Source organism: Gadus morhua, chromosome 11 (assembly GCF_902167405.1).
Source record: "Gadus morhua chromosome 11, gadMor3.0, whole genome shotgun sequence".
Classification (NCBI taxonomy): domain Eukaryota; kingdom Metazoa; phylum Chordata; class Actinopteri; order Gadiformes; family Gadidae; genus Gadus; species Gadus morhua.
In genome coordinates this window covers 4,257,621-4,281,802 of record NC_044058.1, presented here as the reverse complement: position 1 = coordinate 4,281,802, position 24,182 = coordinate 4,257,621, and the positions used below count along the sequence as shown (strand labels likewise).

At 41.7% G+C, this 24,182-nt stretch overlaps 2 protein-coding genes across 3 annotated transcripts; one reads left to right on the top strand and one right to left on the bottom strand.

Moving 5' to 3' along the window:
* The first annotated feature begins 302 nt into the window (after positions 1-302).
* pip5k1ab (phosphatidylinositol-4-phosphate 5-kinase, type I, alpha, b) lies at positions 303-20,390 on the top strand. 2 transcript variants are annotated; one of them, XM_030371446.1, is made up of 17 exons: positions 340-400; positions 2,490-2,528; positions 4,083-4,117; positions 7,147-7,239; positions 7,406-7,536; positions 7,637-7,754; positions 8,496-8,648; positions 9,897-10,196; positions 10,315-10,550; positions 10,656-10,739; positions 15,342-15,390; positions 15,476-15,560; positions 15,700-15,858; positions 15,953-16,085; positions 16,198-16,260; positions 16,369-16,468; positions 16,635-20,390. In XM_030371446.1, exons 1-17 carry the CDS (start codon positions 355-357, stop codon positions 16,635-16,637), a joined length of 1,827 nt encoding a protein of 608 aa, XP_030227306.1. In that variant the 5' UTR covers positions 340-354; the 3' UTR covers positions 16,638-20,390. The 2 variants fall into 2 exon arrangements, with proteins under 2 accessions (XP_030227307.1, XP_030227306.1); XM_030371447.1 differs by lacking the exon at positions 2,490-2,528 and having other exon boundaries at positions 303-400.
* Positions 20,391-21,457: 1,067 nt separating this feature from the next.
* Positions 21,458-22,603, bottom strand: LOC115554653 (C-reactive protein). The gene is made up of 4 exons (XM_030371448.1): positions 22,501-22,603; positions 22,351-22,408; positions 22,133-22,235; positions 21,458-22,049 (listed from the first exon to the last, which is right to left on the bottom strand). Exons 2-4 carry the CDS (start codon positions 22,406-22,408, stop codon positions 21,533-21,535), a joined length of 678 nt encoding a protein of 225 aa, XP_030227308.1. The 5' UTR covers positions 22,501-22,603; the 3' UTR covers positions 21,458-21,532.
* Positions 22,604-24,182: the final 1,579 nt, after the last annotated feature.

Below are 24,182 nucleotides of genomic sequence, written 5' to 3'. Positions count from 1 at the left end.
TCCCTGGAAGGAGGGATCCCCCGCTATGTGTTCCTCAAGATTTCTTCCTTGCTAATTAAGGGAGTTTTTTGCCCTCTTGGGGGGCTGGGGTCAGGGGGGTGTCATACATATGATGCCTGCTAAGCCCTTTGAGACAGTACCTGTGATTGAAGGCTATAAAAATAACATTGCATTTAATTTAATTGAGTTACTTGCCACTGCCAGCCTGGTGAACTTGGTGTGCTGCAAGCCTGGTCCAATAGGTGCGCTGCCAGTCTGGTCCACTATGTGTGCGGCCAGTCTGGTCCACTAGGGGTGCTAAAGACCAGAAAGAAGACGCTCGCGCTGGCCACTATGCGAGCAGTCAGAACCATAATGGCGACCGCCGCTGCAGCCGACCCGGGATCAGCAGTCCCGACAGGTAGCTAGCATCAACCGAATCCGCATGCATTTAGTAACGAAGGATTATTCGACAACTGCGTATCGTTTTTACATTACATTACCGATACGCTTACTGTATTACACCTTATTCAAAACCAGTTACGGCCGCCGAACTTAAATTGGTAGGTTTGGCTAACTCAGAGACCTAGGAGTTTGCTAGCCAGTTAGCCGCTGTGGTGCTAACAAGGCAGGGAAATGTGATATCCGACGTGTGGTTATGCTGTCAGTAAAAATAAGTGAACCATCAACAACGTTTTACGATGTTTATCACGATGTTTATTTATTAATAAAACGTGTGGTTCTTTACCAGACCTGTATAATGGCCAGTATCCCCGCTGCGGCTAAGGAGCAACAGCTAGCCCAAAGCAGTGCCCACTATACCGTTATCTCTCTAGTTTATCATATCTTGTTTGTTAACAATATATTTTGGGGTAATCCACTCCAGGCAGTGATCTTAATTAACATTATTTGCCAATGAGACCAACAATTTGTCGGACATCGGCTTCGCTCCTCCCTAATGTATTGACATCCTTATCTGTAATGTTAACGTGAAGGCACAAGACTGGCTGCCAATCCCATGTACTGACTGATGGTTATAACAAACTATCCCTCCTGTTGCTCTTGGTGGTCCTTTGTAAATGAAGCAACGTAGTTACTTAAATGCAACTTGTGTGTTTATGTATAGTGTTCAGTAGAAATTGCTTCTGATTCGTGGCATTTATCTGGTGTATCTTTATTATTTATTCAAATGAACATTTAATATGAAGACGGGTTGTGATTGGAACAGCACCGACACTTCTTTAATATATGAATCCTTTGTGCTCCACTTATCTGCTTTCCTATGTGCTGCTCCACTATGGCCAGCTTATCATTAGATCAGTTCAGTTGTGATCAAGAAGTGTGCCAGAAGTGTCTCTGGTTCTGATCGTTGCAAGACAGTTCTATCAATCAGTCACTTACTAAAACTATGTTATGTAGAGATGGATCTGACATCCTTTGAAGAGAGCTGGCACTGGGGATTTGTTTGGTACACAGGGAAAGATGGCTGACATATAATTGACTGGCTGGCCGTCTAGACACATTTCCCCTTCAATATCTTTTGTCTCAAGATGTTTACGTCTGTGCATTAATTTTGCTGGCTAAAATTACAATTTGAATAGTTTTCTTATAGGTGGCAGTTATTCCAGCCGTAGTTAGTTGCATAAAAACAAGACAGTTTACAATGTTTCCCTTGCCTCAGATTACTTAAACGATAATTAAACGTTGAATCAGATCTGCAAAGCTGTCTTGCTTTGCATTTGTTTGTATGAAGAGAACAACGTTTTGTAGAAGCAGGCTCTTTTATTGATGCAGCTATAACAGAGATGTGATTCAGATGGAAACTATCAGACTTTTAGATGTTCTGGGTTTTCCCATTGAAACCAATAGTCTGTTGAAACCCAGTAGAATGCAAGAATGAATCATCTCCCCATTTTAACACTTTGCTAAATTAATAACAATTACAAAGCCTTCATGTGATGGTAAGCATTGCAAATGCCACCGATGGTTGCGATTGGCTCCAAAGCGACATTATGATTACACCCCCACATAAACAATATCAAGTTTCAGATATCTGAATGGTGGAGGAGGGCATTGTCTCACGTGAGGGTGTCGTTCTGTACCCCTAAAGACAGGGCTGAACCTAGTTCGACATGGAAGGTGACATGGCCCCAGCAGTCTCTATGGCAGGATGCAAACGACACACACTGACTGGGCCTACTGCATATAAAAAGGAAAACCTAGAAAGGAATGTGAAAATGAGACGGGAGACCCCACTCATGGAAAGCACCAACACGTTGGCAAAATTCAAGTATGGCCTACTTGCAGTCATGCAACCATTACCAGCAATGACTGGGAATACATCTGGAAAGTGATTTTGAGGGGGCTTCTATCTATACACGCACGCACGCACAGGGTGACACACAAAATATCCAGTGGTCTGCCACGTAATTCCGCGAATGTATCAACAGCCATAGATTCCATATGAGATTTTTTAGCATATCTCGGGTTGATCATATCTTACTCCACAGATATTAGGACTCAGTTCTGGAGGAGAGCATTACAGCGAGGTACCTGCATGTGTGTGTGTGTGTGTGTTTCAGCAGAAACTGCATATGAGTGTCGTGTGTTTTGCCTAACAAGAGTAGAGGGAAGATGGCAGAATGGTGTTTGTGTGTTTTGAGATGTTTTCGTTATGAGGTTGCATTGCATGGTATTCCCTTATGTTGCAAGGATGTCTGCTGACGAGACTGCATCATCTTTGAGCAAATGCTTTGCGGATTAAGCCTACAATGATTCTAATTAGATAATTAAACTATGGATGCACCGATTCCACTTTTTCTCTGACCAAGTACAAGTACTTTCATTTTGTTGCAAATGGCGAGTGAACCCACGTTTTCTGCGGGAATTTAAACACTTTTAGATCTTAAATGTGCTTTAGGCTAAGGGTTTTAGGCAAGAGGGAGGCGTGTTAGCCCCACTGTTACGGCCCAGTCCAACTTTGTAATACCTCTTAGTACCATCGTTTTTTATGAGCGTTTTATGATAATGTATGATTACATGCGTCACGCACCGTGGAGATATACTATAGCATTCGCGATATACTAATATACTATCCGGGAATTCTGGAATACTGCTCAGACGGAGCTTCACCATCCACTACACCGTAGAGGTATACAATAAGTTTCTGAAAACCAAAACTTTCTCTCGGACGCCGCGGTAAACCGCTGCCCAGGCAGAGCTCCACACAAACCACACTGCAGGGCGTCGTGACGCCACCTGCGTTTGCAGCAGACTGGAACATAGTGCACATAGTGTTTTGGGGACTTATTTCAGTAACGCTGGTAAAATAGCATAGATTACTAGCTTGACGATCAATAGGAAAAATGACGATGTTTAAAAAAAATGGAGTAACTGAGCAGTACTTGGTACTGGCTTCGGTATCAGTGCATCCTTAAATTAATTTAGTCATTTTGGCTTATAATGACCTCCTCCTATGCCAAAATAGATGCTAAAATTGGTTACAGGCTAAAGCAGACCTACTTATTGTTATAGTTAAAAATTAAACCTCATATATTGTTATATTTTGGATTTGTTTGAAATGAAATGAGGCTCTTCATTTAAAATCTTTTCCTTGGTGTGCTTACCTTGACGTATTGAGCAATATGACTTGAATGTGACTCAACAATAATGCAAGGATGTTAGAGTTTGACTCTGTTTGGCTGGCTGTGAGCTAGTTATCTTACACAGGTCCTTGGGGTGAGGGCCTATCTAGAGCAGCGTGCTCAAGAGAGAAGTAGTTCCAGTTCATGCACTCATAGTATTGGGAGCAGCGCTTGGTTACTACTGCTACAATTAGGCCATGGCTCACTCTTGGTCTTTTCGAAAAACGGCCATGGCTGAAAATAGCTCTGCTAATTAACCAGCAAAGGACTTCTCAATCATTCAGTCAAAATATTCCAAGGCAATTGCTTTCAGTCGAAATGAGTTAGACACCAGACGGATGAACAAATTCTTCTACAACTGATACTGGACTGGTTTTCTTGTTTGATATGCTGACCTGTGGTTCTGCTCCCCATGCTTTATTTCCTAATCCTCATGTCCGTGTTTTTGTCTCCTCACAGGGTCAAGCGGGATTCGAAAAGTGGCGTCTCCCGAGGTAAGGCGTGGTCCCTTCTGAAATAGACTCACTGCTGAGGAAGTAAATGTTGATCCAGTCGGTCCGGCCAGGCCAAGAGGTTTAGAGTTTCGGAGAGTAAAAGTAGTCCTCATACAGGGTGCAAAATATGTAATGTTGTAGATCAGTCACGCTTCTGCCTTGGCCACAAAATCCTTCAATTGAACATGGCTTTAAGTGCCAAGCAAGCAAGAGAGGTTATTTACATTATTTGATTGCGCATCAAAACGTATTTATTAGGTATGTTATGCTCTTTATTTTCAGATGGAACCAGGATTCCTTCACGTCATTCTTTGTTGGCCTATAGCAGTGTTATCAAGTAAATTTAAAGCAAATTTGCGCTACAAAATGATAAACCATTGAGTCATGCGAGCATGTCTGTCTGTCTGTCTGTCTGTCTGTCTGTCTGTCTGTCTGTCTGTCTGTCTGTCTGTCTGTCTATTGCTTCCTATGACTAGCGTGCAGTAGTTTATGGGATCAAGTACGTCACTTAAAGGCTTTGACTTTTTCCTTTGCTTTACTGTTATACGACATATGCATACATGTTTTACGTCTGCTAAACTATATATGAGGAGCTCTTTTCCAAAACGCTATAAATCATTTTGAATAGTTTTCAGGAAAAGGAAAAATAACGGAAAAAAACTGCATCTTGCGGTACATTTTAAACAAGGAAATACAGTGATTTGGCATTAAACGTTAATGGAGCAGTGAATAGGTTCAGTACACAGACAAATCGCATGACAAACTCATATATACTCACTTATATACTCATATCAGGGTAGCCGCGGGGTCTCAAAAAAGTCTAAAAAATGTCTTAAATTTCATGTTCCTAAATTAAGGCCTTAAAAAGTCTTAAATTGCGTTACCCAAGTCTTAATTTTTTAAAGATGGTCTTAAATTCCCTACTAGGGTATGTTTTCGTAGTCAACCGGACTGTAACACAAGGGGAAAATGGGGGGCGTTTTGCGTATCGGGGTTTTGCGTAACGTCAGAGAACGTCTCATTTATTGGAGCATGCGCGAACAATACTTTGGGTTTTCGCGCCGGCAATCTCAACAAACATAATCAGTCGAGAGGAGACGCCACATCATGGGGAAGCAGGGCTCTAAAGTCTCACGCATTCGGCGTGAGACACACGCAATTCGACCCATGCACACTCTCACACGCCACACTTCGTATTTCTCACGCAGAGAACTTACCAGGATAGCGCCCACCAACTTGCGCCACTATTTAACAGTGGAACAGGTAGGAATCAAATGGGTTCCCCTTACGAAGGGTGACCAGACGTCCTCTTTTGCCCGGACATGCCCTCTTTTTGAGACACTTTTAAAAAAAAATGTGTCCGGGCGGAATTTCAAAATCGTCCGGGATTTTATTAAAGCCTACTACATGTTCACATTGAATTTGCGTTGCGTTCCTCTGGGTCGGTCACAAACTACTTAAGCTCAACCCTCCCCACCTCAGTTCTGTTCGCTTTGCATTGCTGGAAGTGAGTAGGGGGAGTGGTTAAGTAGAGCCTTCAGATTGGACGTTTTGACTTAAGAGTTACCGTCATGTTTTTTTTTGCCATTATTGTTTTATAGGGACAAACATTAACAAATTTCTCCTACAGGGGATTGATAAGTTCTATCTATTGAACAGAAAGAAACACTTGGTCATACTTTACACACTTTACCACAGCATTGGCCTACTGAATGCCACAGATATATTTTAGGCATTGGACTGAATGCCACATAAATATATAATTATGTTTTTGCACGTTTGCAACGTTTAAAAGTTCAGGGAAAAGTATAGCCTCTACTGGTGTTGCTTAGGCCAATATCCTTTTGAGGCAGTGTTGTTTCCGAATATTAGTGTTAATTAGGGCCAATAATGCTTACTATCATACATTAGTCACCATGTCTGTGGACGGGTTAGGGTTAGGGCTGGCTCCATACATTACGAAGGAGTTAGTAAAAGAGGTCAACGAGGCAAGTGGTGGATTCATTGAAATGGTTGAGGAAATTTGAATGCTGAGAAACTACAGCAATTTGAAAAGAGTTTGTTTGTTTATATTTTATATTGTGTGTTGAAAGTTTGATATTTAAACCAAAAATACAGCTACACTTTCACACCATCACTTTGTGTATTGTTTTTTTAATCTTTTATTATCATTTCTGGGTACATGGTCTTAAGAGACATCAGGCCTCTAGGCTTTGAGTTAGGCCCTCAGTTTGGCTCTTTGATTGGTGAGTGCACACTTATCCTTTGGCACATTCATTAATGTATTGACATGAATGTTACATATGTTCCAAAAAAACATGAATAACATATGCACGACCGCGTTTTACGACCACTTAATGGGTGCGATGTAGGTCTTAATTTTCATTGAAGTGGTCTAAAAAAAGTCTTAAATTTGGGTTGATCAAACCTGGGGAAACCCTGTATATACAAGTCTGAGCCAGGGGGAGACGAGTGTTCAAGCCCACCGAGAACGCCCCTCATTAAGTGCGTGAAACGGCTTGTTTGCGCTCAAGCTTAACTTCTGTAATACGTAGTGGGATGCCAGACTGGGCGGTGCCGCAATGTTAACAACTTCTCTGGGGTGGGAATTTGTCGACACACGCGCAAAGCGTTCCAAAAATCGCCACAGAGTTGGTGTGCTGACCAATCACAGCAGACTGGGCTTGGGAGGGGGGCCTCAATCCGACATGATACAAAACTGTTTTTGAAAGATGCTGAGATTGGTTTTGCAGAAACAGTGTGAGAATAATAAGAGTACCCCCAAATGCAATTATTTAGCCTAAAAAAAAAGCATGATATAGGACCTTTAATAGAACTACGGGTGAGAGACATAATGGAGAAGTCAGGCGAGGTTGACTTAGATGCCTCACTCACCTTTCAGCTGAAGCAATACATATATAAATAGCGAAAATAAATGCTCTAGTTGTTTGGATTGTAAGCATCACAATACTCCTAGTGCCCTCTAATACCCCCTTTCATATTTTTATTGTTCCCTTTCTTCACCTCAGATGGCCAGTTCTGCAGCTGCTGCTCAGAGTATGAAAAAGACTATTGGTCATCGGGGTGTTGAGACCACCACTGGAGAAACCACCTACAAAAAGGTCTGTTCATTCAACATTTACCCTTTTCTGCAATGGTGAATGCACTAACGGACCAACCCATAGACCTGCATTTTTTAGGGATGAATTGCAAGAGACTTTAACCCACAAAAGCTGCCGGGTCGAAAAAAGATATATAAACATCTTGAATTTCCCCCATCTTCTTTAGACCACATCCTCAGCCTTAAAAGGTGCCATTCAGCTGGGCATCACTCACACCGTTGGCAGCTTGAGCCAAAAAGCAGAACGAGATGTGCTAATGCAGGACTTTGTTGTAGTTGAAAGCATTTTCTTCCCCAGGTAAGTAACAGAGGCTGCAGTCAAAGGTACTGTTTTAACATGATTACACTCTGTGTATAGATTTCTCTATCATACTAAAGATGTCTATTTCTGATTACAGTGAAGGCAGTAACCTGACCCCTGCACATCACTATAGTGACTTTCGCTTCAAGACCTACGCCCCGATTGCCTTCCGTTACTTCAGAGAACTGTTTGGTATTCGACCAGACGACTACCTGGTTAGTGCACCATAGATTCTCATATCATCACAGTGTTTCCCCTAGGATGGAGTTGCAGCAGCAGAGGTGAAATGTTATGTTTTTTGCACGCACATTTTTTTGTGTGTTCGCAAAGCGCACCCTGCCGGGCGGTTTCTATGTTTCTGCTGGCAACATACATACAGTACATTTGTGCACAGTAATGAGCAGGGGAAATAAGGAGAGATTGAACATATTACAAGTATAATCTTTAAAAGCATTATTTACATTTATTTAACAAAAAATATTTTATATCAACAACCACCCTATACATTAAAATCCCATAACCCAAATACTACAACAATCGAAAAGGTCTGTGCCTCAAACCAAAACATCTTCCAACTCCCTCCCCTCTCCCCATCACAAAGGTTGTAGTAGTAGCATAAATAGGCCATGCCTCTATTGAACAAGTTTTGGGGCTCTAGAGTCAATAATGGCGACGCTACTGAAAATATTGCTAACCACACCAGCATGATGTAGCATCTTTGCCGATATGTAAACTAATAATCCTAGCAGGGCTGGCGCGTCCTATAAACTCTAAGTGCTTAGAGTAGCTGTAGCTTCCATTCAGCATAACGAATGGTCCTGCTCAAGCATCTAAATGCCTTTTGTTATCCATCCAACTTTGGATTTTTCTAGTAACTTCAAACCATCCATTTTTCATCTTTTATTTTTTGGAAGTCTACTTCCTATCTTGAATCCCGGTACTTGTGTTCCCTTCAGTACTCTTTGTGTAACGATGGACTGATCGAGCTGTCCAACTCGGGCGCCAGCGGATCCCTATTCTACGTCTCCAGTGACGACGAGTTCATCATCAAGACTGTGCAGCACAAGGAGGCAGAGTTTCTGCAGAAACTCCTGCCAGGATACTTCATGGTGAGTCCTCCACACGAGCGTCAGATCAACCCAATGCAACTATATTATAGATAATAATGATTCTAATCATATTATTTTGCATTTTGCTCATTTATAGCTCTAGTCTGGCTGTAGCTGTCTATGGACGAAAGCATCTGCTGAATGACTATTCTATGAGATGATATCAAAATATGCAGTTCTATTTCATGTAGGGTATGCCTACAATCATTGAACTAGTTATAATTATATTACTATTAGGGATCCACCGATATGAATATTTTGGCTGTTACCAATATCCGATATTAATTTTGCTTTTTTTTTTTTTAAAGTTTCTGAGATGATCAACTTTTGTACGGATTGAAAATCATGCAATCTGAATTTTTTAATGTCTTCCTTTATTTTCAAAACGTATTTAACTTCCAAATAACAAGGTTACAGGGCTACCATAAAACATAAGTAGCCAACCTTTACCAACAAACCTATACTCTAGGGTCTATAGCATATAAACGCGTTGTCTGATCACAGTTTAATTCATTTTTCACAATTTACCAGCTCTCGTTTTGAAGAATAATCACTGCGCCTTTCGTTGCAATGGGAATCGCGACGGTCTATACTTTCCACATAAAGTGTACATATTTATAATTTGAAATTCGTCCCAGCCTTTATACCACAGATACTATAGGGTCTATATTATATAACTGCCTTTTCTGATTACAATTTAATATAACAGTAAGCTGACAACATCGCTAATTAACATCGCAACTGCAAATTAACCACACAGAGATAACCATGGCAACCGGTCAAGCTAATTTTCTTTTTGTGATCATTCTGCCCGGACATCTGCCTTGTTGATAAACAAATAATCCCCCAATACACATGGCCAAATCCCAAGCAACTAGAGGATATACATCGGTGTGGATACCGGCCCAATTTTACTCATCGTACCAATCCGATATGTTAAAAAATGACGAACATCGGCCGATACCGATATTAATGCCGATATATCGTGCATCCCTAATAACTATCTTTCTATTTCATGTTGGCTTTGCTGTCTAGGCTTCACCTAGAATCATAGAATTAGAGTTATAATAACATAATAATCATTCTGTTTCATGTAGGCTATGCTGTCCAGGCTTTACCTACAATCATAGAACTAGAGATATAATAACATAACTATCGTTCTGTTTCATGTAGGTTATGCCGTCTAAGCTTTTCCTACAATCATAGAACTAGAGTTATAATAACATAACTATTGTTTCTCCTATTCAGAATCTGAACCAGAACAAGCGGACTCTGCTGCCGAAGTTCTACGGGCTGTACTGTGTGCAGGCGGGCGGCAAGAACATCCGCATCGTGGTGATGAACAACCTGCTGCCCCGCATCGTCCCAATGCACCTCAAGTACGACATGAAAGGCTCCACCTACAAGAGGAGGGCCTCACCCAAGGAGAGGGAGAAGGCCGTGCCCACACACAAGGACCTGGACTTCATCCAGGACATGCCCGAGGGTCTGCTGCTGGAAGCGGACAATTACAATGCCCTCTGCAAAACCATCCAGAGAGACTGCTTGGTGAGTTGGCCACAAACACATGCCTATTGGTTTGCGCCCAAATAAAGAGGCCAAACCACAAGAAACTGAGTCGACATGCAACTACATGTTATCATGTATTGTGCGTATGCTGCTGTAGCTCTTGCAGAGCTTCAAGATCATGGACTACAGCCTGTTGGTTGGCATCCACAACCTGGACCTGGCCAGTCGAGAGCGGGAGCGTGCGGGTGGGCAGTCGGGGGACAGTGTGGGATCGGAGGGGGCTGTGACCCCGGACCAGCGCCGACCCCAAACCCAGAAGAGTCTCTACTGCACGGCCATGGAGTCGATCCAGGGAGAGGCTCGGGGAAAAGGGGCCATGGACTCGGAGGACCAGTGAGTTGCTTTCTTCTCCACCCAACACATGTATTCAATCAACCATAAGCTGCTCACACCCATTAATACCTGGTTGTGTCTGCTCCTCTGACCGTGTCGCTGCAGTATGGGTGGGATCCCAGCGCGTAACGCTAAAGGAGAGCGGCTGCTGTTCTACATCGGCATCATTGACATCCTACAGTCCTATAGGTTGGTAGCACAGAGGGCCTGGAACGACCCTGTGGAGTGTTGTTAAGTCATGTACTCATGTAATGTTTTGTATATATATATTTTTGTGCATATTTTGTTGTACTGTAAGAGAGTGGTAAGTATAGATATGCTGCCTGTTGTTCTATGAACGATTAGTTCTGGGCTTTTGCAGAATTTAGAAGCAGACTTTCCATAAGTAGATAAGTGATTTATGATGGCATGTCCCATTAACCTCTCCATTCCCAAAAACCCCGTCATCGGGATTAGCCCCCAATTTCAAAGATGCAAGGTATTTAAACACATAAGAAGGAAGTCATGTGACAAACCAGTATAAAAATTTGATTCCCAACTTTTAGTCTATCATAACCATTGTTAGCTAAACTACATATTAGTCCAACCCCAAAGAAAATAAGAGGCATGCAACAACAATTATGTAACTGCACGTGGAACATCGATATCCGTCGTTTCACTTAATTGATATATGACGTGTAAATATATATATATATATATATATATATATATTAGCGGTGGGCATAGATTACTTTTTTTAATCTAGAGTAATTCCAAAATTAATCTAGATTAAAATGGCAAACGGCAAAAAATCTGTTTGTTTACCTTGACAGCGGTTAATTATACTTGGCAATGGTGAATTATCAAATATAATTCACAGCCGGAAGTTGTGAAGTGGCCATGCAAGTGAACAAAAATAATTGACAGTTGAACGTTGGGAAGGCCCATGCAAGTGAATGGAGCAGTCTACAGCATTGACAAGAGCCGTGTAATAATCCATAATAATGTAAGGTTTAGAAGTTAAATATTTGAAAGTTGTAGAATAAATTAATATAATTTATATTGGAGTTAATTTGTAGAAATGTATTTAAAATGTTAAGTCAGTTAATCATTTACATATTTATGTTACACAATTATTGCTTACATATTTACATGTTCACATTAACACAGTCAGGATATTCTGTTGAATCTGCCTCTCTGATTCCCTCACGTTTACCTCAGTCTAAATTCTAGCTTCTGATTGGTTAGTTCAGTCACGTGATGGGTCCGAACAAGGAAGTGTTGTGGTTGTGAGTTGAAAAGTAAAGTAAAGTAAAGTACCGCTTGAGAAAGTCACCGGACCGTCTCCCTGCTGTTTATTCTCATAAAGAGTGATCCACCACCACATATCGAACCCTCACGTTACAATAATTCCACTCAAGTTTTTTTTTATTTTTTACAAGCGGTGGGTACAAAATTATTCTTGACGAAAACTGGTGGGCGCGTCCAGCGTAAGTGACGCAGCCCCCAGCCCCCAACCCAACTTTGCCCAGCCCCCAACCCAACTTTGAAAATAGATTAACGGCGATATTTTTTTTATCGCCCGATAAAAGTTTTGCGTTAACGCCGATAACGGCCCACCACTAATATATATACATACACACAGTCAGGTCCATAAATATTGGGACATCGACACAATTCTAATCTCTTTGGCTCAATACGCCGCCACAATGGATTTGAAATAAAACAAACAAGATGTGCTTTAACTGGAGACTTTCAGCTTTAATTTGAGGGTATTAACATCCAAATCAGGTGAACGGTGTAGGAATTATAACAGTTTGTATATGTGCCTCCCACTTCTTAAGGGTCCAAAAGTAATGGGACAAATTAACACTCATAAATCAAACTTTCACTTTTTAATACTCGGTTGCAAATCCTTTGCAGTCAATTACAGCCTGAAGTCTGGAACGCATAGACATCACCAGACGCTGGCTCTGCCAGGCCTCTACTGCAACTGTCTTCAGTTTCTGCTTGTTCTTGGGGCATTTTCCCTTCAGTCTTGTCTTCAGCAAGTGAAATGCATGCTCAATCGGATTCAGGTCAAGTGATTGACTTGGCCATTGCATAACATTTCACTTCTTTGCCTTAAAAAATTCTTTGGTTGCTTTCGCAGTATGCTTCGGGTCATTGTCCATCTGCACCGTGAAGTACCGTCCAATGAGTTCTGAAACATTTGGCTGGATATGAGCATATAATATTGCCCGAAACACTTCAGAATTTATCCTGCTGCTTTTGTCAGCAGTCACATCATCAATAAATACAAGGGAACGAGTTCCATTGGCAGCCATACATGCCCACGCCATGACACTACCACCACCATGCTTCACTGATGAGGTGGTGTACTTTGGATCATGAGCAGTTCCTTTCCTTCTCCATACTCTTCTCTTCCCAGCACTCTGGTACAAGTTGATCTTTGTCGCATCTGTCCATAGGATGTTGTTTCAGAACTGTGAAGGCTTTTTTAGATGTTGTTTGGCAAACTCTAATCTGGCCTTCCTGTTTTTGAGGCTCACCAATAGTTTACGTCTTGTGGTGAACCCTCTGTATTCACTCTGGTGAAGTCTTCTCTTGATTGTTGACTTTGACACACATACAGCTACCTCCTGGAGAGTGTTCTTGATCTGGCCAACTGTTGTGAAGGGTGTTTTCTTCACCAGGGAAAGAATTCTTCGGTAATCCAACACAGTTGTTTTCTGTGGTCTTCCGGGTCTTTTGGTTTTGCTGAGCTCACCGGTGTGTTCTTTCTTTTTAAGAATGTTCCAAACAGTTGATTTGGCTATATCTAATGTTTTTGCTATCTGATTGGTTTGTTTTGATTTTTCCGCCCAATGGCTTGCTTCACTGATAGTGACAGCTCTTTGGATCTCATATTGAGAGTTGACCGCAACAGATTCCTAATGCAAAGAGCACACTCCAAATGAACTCTAGACCTTCTATCTGCTCCTTGTTAATGGGATAAGGAGGGAATAATACCCACCAAGCCATGGAACAGCTGATCAGCCAATTGTCCTATTACTTTCGGTCCCTTAAAAAGTTGGAGCCACATATACAAACTGTTTTAATTCCTACACGTTCACCTGATTTGGATGTAAATACCCTCAAGTTAAAGCTGAAAGTCTGCAGTTAAAGCACATCTTGTTTGTTTCATTTCAAATCGATTGTGGTGGTGTATAGAGCCAAAGATATTAGAATTGTGTCGATGTCCCAATATTTATGGACCTGACTATAAAGCTGACACTCCACTGGTTCCAACAGTCCAAACCATATCACTATGCGAGTAAAACTTGCCAAACTAACAAAAAACATTAAAAAAAAACTAGTGCTGGCAGCTTAACGCGTTATTAACGGCGTTAACGCAAACCAAATTTAACGGCGTTATTCATTTATTTTTTTAACGCTCTTTTGGCTTGGCAAACGTTGTAGTTTTTTCACCTGCTGTCTAGCAACAACTAGCCACGTTAGAAAAACAACAACACCATACCGGATCTACAACGGAAACAAAAAACAAACACACCGCATTAACTTGTTTAACTAGCAAGGATACGGAGCGGGTGAAAAACTCCTTAAAGGTGTGTGTGTGTGTGTGTGTGTGTGTGTCACTGTTCGAGCCTGCACAAGAGTTCAATGTTGCCATTAGCTGTTAGGTCTTTCTGACTGATAGCAGTTCAAGGCCCACCTGAGCTGTACCACTTCGGGAGGGGCCACTAAGTTACTCCCCTCTAGACAAAATCGAGTTGGTTGCGAACTTGCGATGTTGACAGTTTGTGAGTAATATCAGAACACGTGTTCTTCAACGCCATCTTGTGGCCCCTCTGTGTATCTTTTTTTTTTTGCTATCATTTTGTGAAATTCGCCTAGACCTTTCAAAAGAGGGTCAAATGTCAAAATTGTATAATGGTTTCCAAAGATATCTACCTGTTTAGGATCAGGTTTATTTTTTGCTATTCGCCTTAACCTACCTCCATTAAAACCTATCTTTGCTCTACCTCACCTTATTGACATCAGATATTGTCCAAGGTTGTCATCAGATGTTGTGCTTTGGCCCTATCATACGATAGAGCTCCCAACTGTAATGCTCCACGTGGTATTCATTCAAATTACTTTCAGGCAAAATCCAATTTTCTACTTCTATCTTCTAGCTGTATTCACTCTAAAAGATTAGTATCCACATTGATTAGTTCACTTTCGGACAATCTCACAGGTGTTATGTTTCTTTTGGTACAGAGATTACATTTTATAGGCCTTGCAGTTTTGGAGAGTCTACATTAGCCATTTTGGAGAAAGCTATCTTCTGAGAGTATAGAACCGATAGAATCCAACCCTCCATTCAGGCCTTTTTCCAAAGCCCCTCCACCAAAACACGTGAACAGATAGCTAGCTTAAGCAGTAGGTCGGCCTAGCCTTGTGGAAGACTCCGGTCATGCGCAATGAGTGTAATTTCATGTATTTGTTGCTGACAGGATGTTTAAACAAATAGGACATAAAATGCTTGGCAAACCACCGCAGTCGTTTAAGGTAGAATTATCTGAAATCCAGGAGGAACGCACAAGGGAAATCTCCTCTTTAGGACTTCCAACAGCAAAAATGGATAAATGTTAAAAAAATATGTGAAAGCTACATCAAAGCAATCAGTCACAAGTACAAATACTTATGGTAATGTTTTATGTGTACAGAATTATTTGGCAAATATACCCATTCTTGACATTAATTTAATCTTGTTATAATTTTAAATTATTGACATCGTCCCCCACCTCTTCTTTTTGGATGCGTCAGGTTCATTAAGAAGTTGGAGCACTCGTGGAAGGCCCTGGTCCACGACGGGGTAAGAGTCTGCTCGTTGGACAGCCAATGGAACCCACATGAGAACCACGCCAGAACACCACTGACTTCAATGGTTTCCATTGCAGGACACGGTTTCAGTTCACAGACCGGGCTTCTACGCTGAGCGGTTCCAGCAGTTCATGTGTAACACAGTGTTTAAGAAAATTCCACGTAAGTGTTTGCATGTGTCATTAACAATATTTATGAATGTTGATATCGTAATTACGAGTATTAGAATAAGGGAATGTGATTAGCTGCAGCTTATGAAATCTAAAATAATGAGTGATCCTTTCTCTGTTTCTCGTTCCAGTTAAAGCATCTCCATCTAAGAAGAGCCGAGGTGGGGGGCCCGGAGGCCTGAGGAGGGCCCCTACCCTGGGGGGCCCTATCCCGCTCTCTCAGGCGGCAGGTGACCCCAGAGCGACGTACCACAGCCATTTCAAAAGCACAGAGGCAGACGGAGACAGTGGTAAGTGTGAGATCATGAGAATCAACACAATATGCAGCTTAATGGTGACCCTGCAGATTTTGGCGTGTTCCTCATGAATGTTCTTTGCGTTCAGGCATGCAGTCGGACAGACCGGATCTCGTACCAAGGACCCCACCCTTGGCCGAGAACGCTGCTGACTACGAGGCCAACTTGTCCACTTCCTCTCTGGGCAGCACAGGGATGGCCTCCTCCTCTCCTCTACGACGGTGAGAGGACTACCTACTACTCTACTAGAGTCTGATTTTACCTCACCCTTGATGGGGCAGATCATCCATGGCATTCCTGTTGGTTTCAAACGTATGACTCCTCTCAATGCAGCTCTGTGGGGGTGGAAGTGCACAAACCTGCCAACACGGAGCATGACCAGGGTGCTTCTCACAGGTACTGCCATCTACAGATCTTCACTATGCCCCACTGCTCCACATTCTTCCTGCATGTTGTCTGGAATATTCAATTAATAAATTATTCCTTCAACTCTTTTTGTGTCAGTTTGGGGGCAGAATCACCAGGAAACCATTCTGGCAACCTGTCTGGAAATGAAGATGTGGTTTCATTATCGGATATCATCCCCGAGACCAACATCTGTTTTGTAAGTAATCGCTCGCACTCGTCCACATGCACGCATACGACCCTGCTCACATAATGCACACTATAAATACCGTGCCTATATCTCTGGTTGCTGCGTGTTCCTGTTGTGGATGGGAGTCTGCGATGACTGAATGTTCCCCTGGCTGTTTTTCTTCTTCATCCCCCAGTAAAAAGCGTTTCCGGTGTTATCCAAGGACAAAGCGGTTCTGAGAGAATTATGGTGGGTGGAAGTGGAGAGAAGAGCATCCATAGCGGATCCAGCCCTCCCCCTCCCCCTCCATCCATCCATCGTGTCCTCACCCACGTATGCAGTGGGTGCTGCTGCTGCTGTGAGGAGGCGGGCTGGAGGGCTGTGAACACTGGCACTAGTGACACTGAGAAGCTGCGGTGGAGGAGGAGGGGAGAGAGGAAGAGGAAGAAGAGGAAAGCTGGTTTGTTGTTTGGCTCGCTGGTTGATTGTAGGCGCTCCCCATCCACACAAAAAGGGTGGATGCTGCTGGACGTAAAATTATATAGTTTCATCTACAGAGATATCGTTACCATGCACGCACTCGCGTCACGAGACTTCCCTGACCCGGCACAAGCAGCCAGAATAGTCAATTTATTCAGTCATCCCTTATGCAGCAAGTTGTCATGTTTTTTTAAACAATATTATTCTTAAATACTTTGCAATGCTCTCACAATCCTTGATTGACATTCTCAATGTGTGTGCTGTGATGACACGTCGCTGTTATGATGGTGTGTGTCATTTCATCTGATGGAGAGTTGGCGATCTTTAACTTAAAGGGGCTGTGAACCCAAAACCAGTTTTTTCGCTTTAAAAGTGGTAATATTTGCTGCTGACCGTCAACCTATTAATTTATGCCATTTTATCACTAACTAAAATAAGACCGTAATCAAGAGAAGAAAATGAGTAAAATCCAATGTTTTTCCATTCTACCCAAAACATGTTAACGTTCCTCTCTGCTTCGAGCGCAGGTAACTGTCTTTTCAAGACCCCGAAGTGCCTGTTAGTATACTCCTTGGCGTCATGACCAAGGGACACCAGGGCGAGGTGTGTTTGGATGTAGGTAGGATGTGGGGGAGCTCTGTCTGGGAAGTGCTGGACCACGGTTACCGAAAGAGGCTTGAGTTTCACCAATTATGAGGCCATGGTATGTGCGGATGTCTGGAGCCTGTTCTGGGCAGCCGTTGATTTTAAAGGTCACGTCCGAGAGGGCTAGGCTTCCAGGACACCTATTATTCAACGCTCAATTGTGTGTGGATGTGTGGAGCTCGATCTGAGATACGGCTTGTATTGATATCCGCGTCCGAGTGAGGGTTAAGCTTCTCAGTATAACACTAAAGTGTGTGGTGCGTTTAATATACAACGTTGCTCATTTTAAACCTCATACACAACGTCGGTCACAGAGCGGCTGTGGGTTGGAACACGCCCCCTCTTTCCTAGCCCTTTCCTAGATCACTCAACACATGTTTTTAATTCTGAGTGTTAGAAGTCCAGCTGAAACCGCGAGTTCACTTGTTCTTTAACAGCTAACCAGCTTGAAAGATGATAGTGGTACAGCTTATTGAGAATACCTGGGCGGTAAAAGAGAGTATGTGTGCGGGTTTGCGTGTGGTCAGCGTAAGTAGGTCGATCGTTGGATGTCAAGGGAGGCTTAACAACTTGTCATGGACACCATGTTTTTCTATCGGGACACCCTCCATCCATTATAGGCCACTCTTTGTAATGGACCTTGGTTGGAATGTGCTGCTCCTGATGTAATCATGTTTGCATTTCAATGATTGAAATGTCTGAGTGTCTGATGTCATAATTATCCTAGAGTAAAACTTGGTTTTAACTATGAAAAAAAAGAAAAGATTGTCAATTTGAGTTGTGTGCTCCTATATGTTGGATGTCATGGTGGGTTAGGGTCATGAACTGTAGATCTCCCTCTGTGCTGTGACCATGTGTGCCGCCATCTGTTGGAGAATATTGGTTAATGTAAGGATTATGCAGTTGCTGGGATAGTCCTATATTGTCCACTATTGTGCCATAAGTTCAGAGTCTGTGCCTCAACACCTTACTAAAAGTCAATTTTCTGATGCTGGTTATTTCCGTAACCACAAACACTCGTCCACTTGGGTGAGGGTGTTTTATTTCTCAATGCTCTACTGCATATTGACCCCTACGGCCGACTTTGTTGAACAAATGAAGGTCTGAATGTCCAACCAAACGGCTGTTGATGCCAAACATGGATGTCTGTCCAAGCACAGTTATTGATGCTTATTCTGGTTGGAGCCCATTTGTTTTGTGTGACACTTTTCAGAACTGGCTCCAAAATTGCCTTAGCGTTTCCTCTCGTAGAGTAAAGTTAAATACCCTTTTGGCAGTGTAGTTGAGGAAAAAATACTGTTAGATTGCGCAAGTCTGATAAATGTAAAAGCTTTTATTTCTGCTGGTTACAGAAATGATTGTCACAATCACTCCTGGACCAACTTGGTATAAACAGTATGTTTAACTTTTATTCTTTTGATAGTTGTAGTCATTAGCACATATTATATTGTGTAAATAAATTGTGTTTTATTTAAATATAAACAGATTTGTCTGTTTTATCTTTGTGTATTTTGTTGTTTGAGGCTTGGAAACAATCAGTTATACCTTGCATAAAATATCAATTGAGATATTTTGCAATCACTCGCAATCAATTTAGGCAAACAGTGTTTTTGATTTTCTAAAATTCCTTCATGTAAATATGACTAGACCATTCGGCACACCTGGTCTATGCATTAGAGAGGGGGAATAAGAAATGTGAGCAGTAGATGGAAAATTCCCATGGGTCCGCATGGTAGAGCGTTGTGAAAATGTCCTGTGTGTTGAAGGCGGTCATGGCCCCAAAGAACCCAGCACAAACCACAGTCACGTTGGGGCTGACTGCTTGAGATTGCGTGATGGTAATGCAGTGAAGCAACCATCCTTTGGTGAGGGATATTGGTGGATTGTTGGCCCTGTGTTTTAAGACTCAATTGATTTTCTTTCCCCCAAGCGGGTTTTCATGTCCTAATGAGCTTTGCTTCGACACATTTAAAGTTCTTTGCTCCCCACATTCCGAATACTTCGGGTTTTTTATTTTGAATATTTTCAGTTTTTGTAGCGATTGTTGTCCTGTCTGATTAGTAGTGGTGTCCTGACATTTCATTTGATGAATTTAATGTAGAATCATAACTATCTTGAGTTTACTTTACTGAAATCAGTTTTAAGTCTTATCTTATGAAACGGCCACCAAAGAGTACACTCCGAGTATTTATTCTTTATTGCTATGATTTCTACACAATGGGACTGTACAATGTTTTATATACCAGTTTCCTAAACCTAAAGGCACCATTTGTATCTGTAGATGGTACTTCAACCATATTATACAAGAGACCTATAAACCAATGGCGCCCAAGGGTCAGCACACTAAAACAAACACTACAACATCTACAAACGAATGCAATACTAACAGTCTGCCGTCTTATCTCAGAGAGACTCCTTTATTATAGCAAGAATGAATTAGAGTCCAAAATCCTAATTCTTTATGTACTTTTGACAGACAAAATACTTTTTGTAACAAATGTGTATTATACTCTTGACATATTTGTCAATTTCCTTTTTAATACTTTGTGGTTAGTACGCTATGATAGATATATTCTTTCCATAATTTAGGATTTTACAATCTTATGCTTTTCCACATGAATGTTTTCATGGCCCATGTTGCTTATTTGTGCTCTAATGACTATATTTTTACCCTGTACAAAATGTGGATATGTAAATAGAAGTCACAGAAATGCCTTCTCATGCGATATGTGCTGCCTGTTTCTCCTGCCATGTTTTCGTTATGTGGTGGTGATGTTTTTCATATTATCTCCAACTTCAAAGAAATAAACATATTTTCTAAGTCTTGCTTCAAATCTTTTATTTCATTTTTGTTTTATTACAAGTTGGTGTTCGGACATGTACCCTCCACATGTTGAAATTGTACATATGTCGTCCCAATTTCACAAATTAAAGGTCCCATGGTATGCTACTTTGGATGCTTTAATATAGATATTAGTGGGCCCCTAACACAGTATTTGAAGACATTCCCGAAATTCAGCCGGGGTGCAGTATTACAGACACTACGAGCCAGTCACACATTGAGCTTTCCCCAAACGTGATTATTAGCATTAAATGTACATGGTAATAAAATAGTTGTTTATTTTCATCCGTTTGCCCCTTTTGACGGACCGGCCTCTAGCATTCGCCCATGTCCCGGGCTGACCTGTAGGTATTTAGTTTACCATCTGGTTAACCATACTGTAGTTTTATCTGGGAGCAGAGCTGTTCTCAGCCTCCTGAGACCTCTCTGCCGCTGTATATGTCCTTGCTTTTGCCCATGCTTTGGACTTCTCCTTGCGGAGCTCTTAGAGAGACGCAGGGTATGTTGTATGTTTGTTGTATGTTTTGTGTTTATTACTTAAATAAATTAGCCTAATTGTTATAAGTCTCTGACTCTTAATTCTGAAACCGTTTAGACAAAAGAGTGGTGCAAAATTCCCGCGACAGGTATCGGCATCCGGTCTGTTTAGTAGTGGGGTCTCCATAACATTTCATTTGATAAATTTAAGGAAGAATCATAAATATCTGCATTTACTTTACTGAAATCATTTCAAAGTCTTATTCTGTGAGAGTACAATCTGAGGTATTTATTTTTTATTTTGAAGATGGGACAGTACGATGTTCTTCGTACCAATTTCTTAAACTTAACCATTATTTTCTACATTAATGTTTTCATGGCCCATTAGCCCATATTGCATGTTTGTGCTCTAATTAATATCTCTTTACCCTGTTCAAAATGTGGATATGTAAATAGAAGTCACAGAAATGCTTACTCATGCATTATGTGCTGCCTATATTTCCTGCCATGTTTTAGTTATGTGGTGGTGATGTTTTTCATATTATCGCCAACTTCAAAGAAATAAAATAAAGAAATCTTGTTTAAAGTCTTTTATCCCATTTAATTTTTTATCTTCAGTGTTACCCCATGTAATAGGCAGTTATGTTTCATTATGCTGTGCACTGATCTTGGTTGTCTTCCTCTTGCACCTTTCCAATTTTCTGGAATTCCATTGCCCTCCAATTCAACACATTTCCTGGGGTAAAATTGCGGTTACTGGCATAGCGCCTTAATTCACATGGGGAGAGGACAGAGTCCCACATGTGGACATCCTGCATCATCCCCACAAATGATTGTTTCAAGTCAAACCCGCCACCATAGGAGTCCTGTTCCTGACCCAGGATAGTGATTGGCGCTTCATTGAGGGGTTCTCCTTGATGTATAAACCTTCTAGAGCTAGGCTGGCCATCGAGCCACACTTGAGTCAGCCCAGTCTCAGAAGACCATGTGCCACAGATGGAGACCCACTTGTTCAATGGTATAGACAGCTCGGGGAAATCAGCCACGGCATCCTGAACCAGCATCCTGATTGAAGTTGCTTCAAGTTTGAAAATCCCAAAGGCATTTATACGGGTGCGAGTAGCCAGTGAGAAGATCGCATAGTCCCGAGTGATATCTGTGAAGGATCTATTTAAAAAAATAAAGAATAAATGATTAATCTGGTCATGTAATGGAATAGAAAAACAAAACATTGATCAATTTATAGCAACCTGACGCAGGCTGTAACTGCCTGGAATCTGGTCTTTGGTGTCATTAATTTTACATGATCTGTGTCGGTTTCTTTAGGAAAAGTGAGCATTTTGCCTGAGAGATCTATAGAGAAGGGAAAAGCCAGTGAAGAATATATGCAACAATTAAAAGAAGCACATTCATTCATATAATTCTACATTATTATATCATCATGATAACAAATGTTAAGTTGATTTACCTTGAGGGATTGAGCAACATGTTGTGAACACAGCCATCAATAGTATTACCTTCTCCATCTTTATTAAAATAGAAATTGACAAGTTTTCAAAGGCCTATCTCTTTTGGCAAGTAGGTTAGAATATGTACAATTTATTATTAAGCTACTCACCGTATTGCTGTGTAGGCTATGTATTGCGGATTGTAAAATATCAGTCGAACATCCACCTTTATGTGATTCAAGTAGGTCACAGAGCAAGTGGGTTTATCAGTCTGACCCTTCTGTAAATAAAACTATCCTATCAGAACTAAGGGACTTGTCCTGGTGTGCTGTTGCCATTGTCGCAATCTAGGGCGGAGAAAGAGGGACAAGACCCCTCCACATTTCAAAATGATACAGCCTCCTAACCCCTGCTTCGTTTACCAGTATTAAATGTGATTTTTATTTCAGAACATATATACAATGGAAGTTGATTGGTTGTGGTAAACAAGCATGTAATTCAAACACATTTTCAAACTAAAATAAAATTTATCATAATAATAATAACAAATAAAAAATGTATGCTAGAGAGAAGAGATGCGACACTCTGTGATCTCGGCGGCGGGGTGGTCACATGGTTCATGTAAGTCTTTGCATATTGTTCCAATATGCATACTATCCGTACTTAGGGGCCACTCACACTAGGGCCGCGGCCCTGGGCCCGAGCTCATTTGCATACTAAAGTCTAGAACGTTTGGCTAGTGTGACCCCTGCCATCCGTATTCCAGCACGGAACAGCCCCTCGGCCACGGCACACTTGGGAGAGGTGTTTCGTGGCCAAAGTACAGATGCTACTGAGATGACACGCGCACACGCGCGGATACGCAACGTGAGCTGGATGACGTAGTCCTTGCGCGACCCTCTTTCTTTATAGGTCCATGCCCTTCTTCCCCACAACAATCATTTTAAACAATGGCGGCAAGTGGTTCAAGAGTGGGTTTATGTTGGTGCGAAGTGAAGTCGAGTTTTTACTTGAAATTTGGGCCGACGACAGCATTCACGTTGTTGTTCTCAATTGTTGTTATTGCGGCGAGGACGCTTGGTGATGACGTATTTATCGTATGACGACGTGATGACGTATGTATGAAGGAGCAATCGTGCCCAGGCCACGGCCTTTGGGAGCAGTGTGACCACGGGCCAGCGGGGGGAGTGGGGAGGGGGGGAATCGTGCTGAATCTTCCTGCAGCACGGAACAGGCAAACGGCCCTAGTGTGAGTGGCCCCTTACTATACTTAGTTTGAGTACGTAGGCCGTTCCAATTAGGATCGGGCGAAAATAAGTGTCCTGAAAAGACCCGGATGGTGCACTCAAAACGGTCAAACCGCGAAGTGTGGATCGATCGTTCTTTAATAGGTCCATGCAGAGCAATAGAGAGAGAAGAGATGCGACACTCTGTGATCTCGCCGGCGGGGTGGTCACATGGTTCATGTAAGTCTGTATAGTCCCAAACACGCTGTGCTACCAAGTTCATATATGGGACTGACAGCAGCGATTGCAATATTGAATTGTAAATATTATTTAAAAAAACACATACCCAAGTACTTTCCTGACTATTGTTGCATATTTGTAAATGTCAGTTTTACATTTGGAGTGGTAGGGTGACAACTGAAAGCTACTTAGATACGATTTAAGTTTGAGGGAAAGCTTCACGTTCTTGTTAGCATGCTAGCACTAGGCTACTGACTTTAGCGGATTAACCTTAACTTTTACCTTACTACATCTGTTCTGAAATCAAAGACGATTCAAGATGTTCATTTTTGCGCAACTGGACTTTTGAATTTCCTTGATTTTGCTTGTAATTCCGATTAACTCTC

What these genes read in the sequence shown, in the direction of transcription:
- pip5k1ab (XM_030371446.1), top strand. Translation starts at nt 355, where the DNA reads ATGGCGACCGCCGCTGCAGCCGACCCGGGATCAGCAGTCCCGACAG. An exon ending in GAGAAACCACCTACAAAAAG is followed by an intron (nt 7,240 to 7,405) that starts GTCTGTTCATTC and finishes CATCTTCTTTAG; the next exon opens with ACCACATCCTCAGCCTTAAA. An exon ending in TCCTGCCAGGATACTTCATG is followed by an intron (nt 8,649 to 9,896) that starts GTGAGTCCTCCA and finishes TCTCCTATTCAG; the next exon opens with AATCTGAACCAGAACAAGCG.
- LOC115554653 (XM_030371448.1), bottom strand. Translation starts at nt 22,408, where the DNA reads ATGGAGAAGGTAATACTATTGATGGCTGTGTTCACAACATGTTGCTCA. An exon ending in ATGTTGCTCAATCCCTCAAG is followed by an intron (nt 22,236 to 22,350) that starts GTAAATCAACTT and finishes CCTTCTCTATAG; the next exon opens with ATCTCTCAGGCAAAATGCTC. An exon ending in GCAGTTACAGCCTGCGTCAG is followed by an intron (nt 22,050 to 22,132) that starts GTTGCTATAAAT and finishes TTTTTTAAATAG; the next exon opens with ATCCTTCACAGATATCACTC.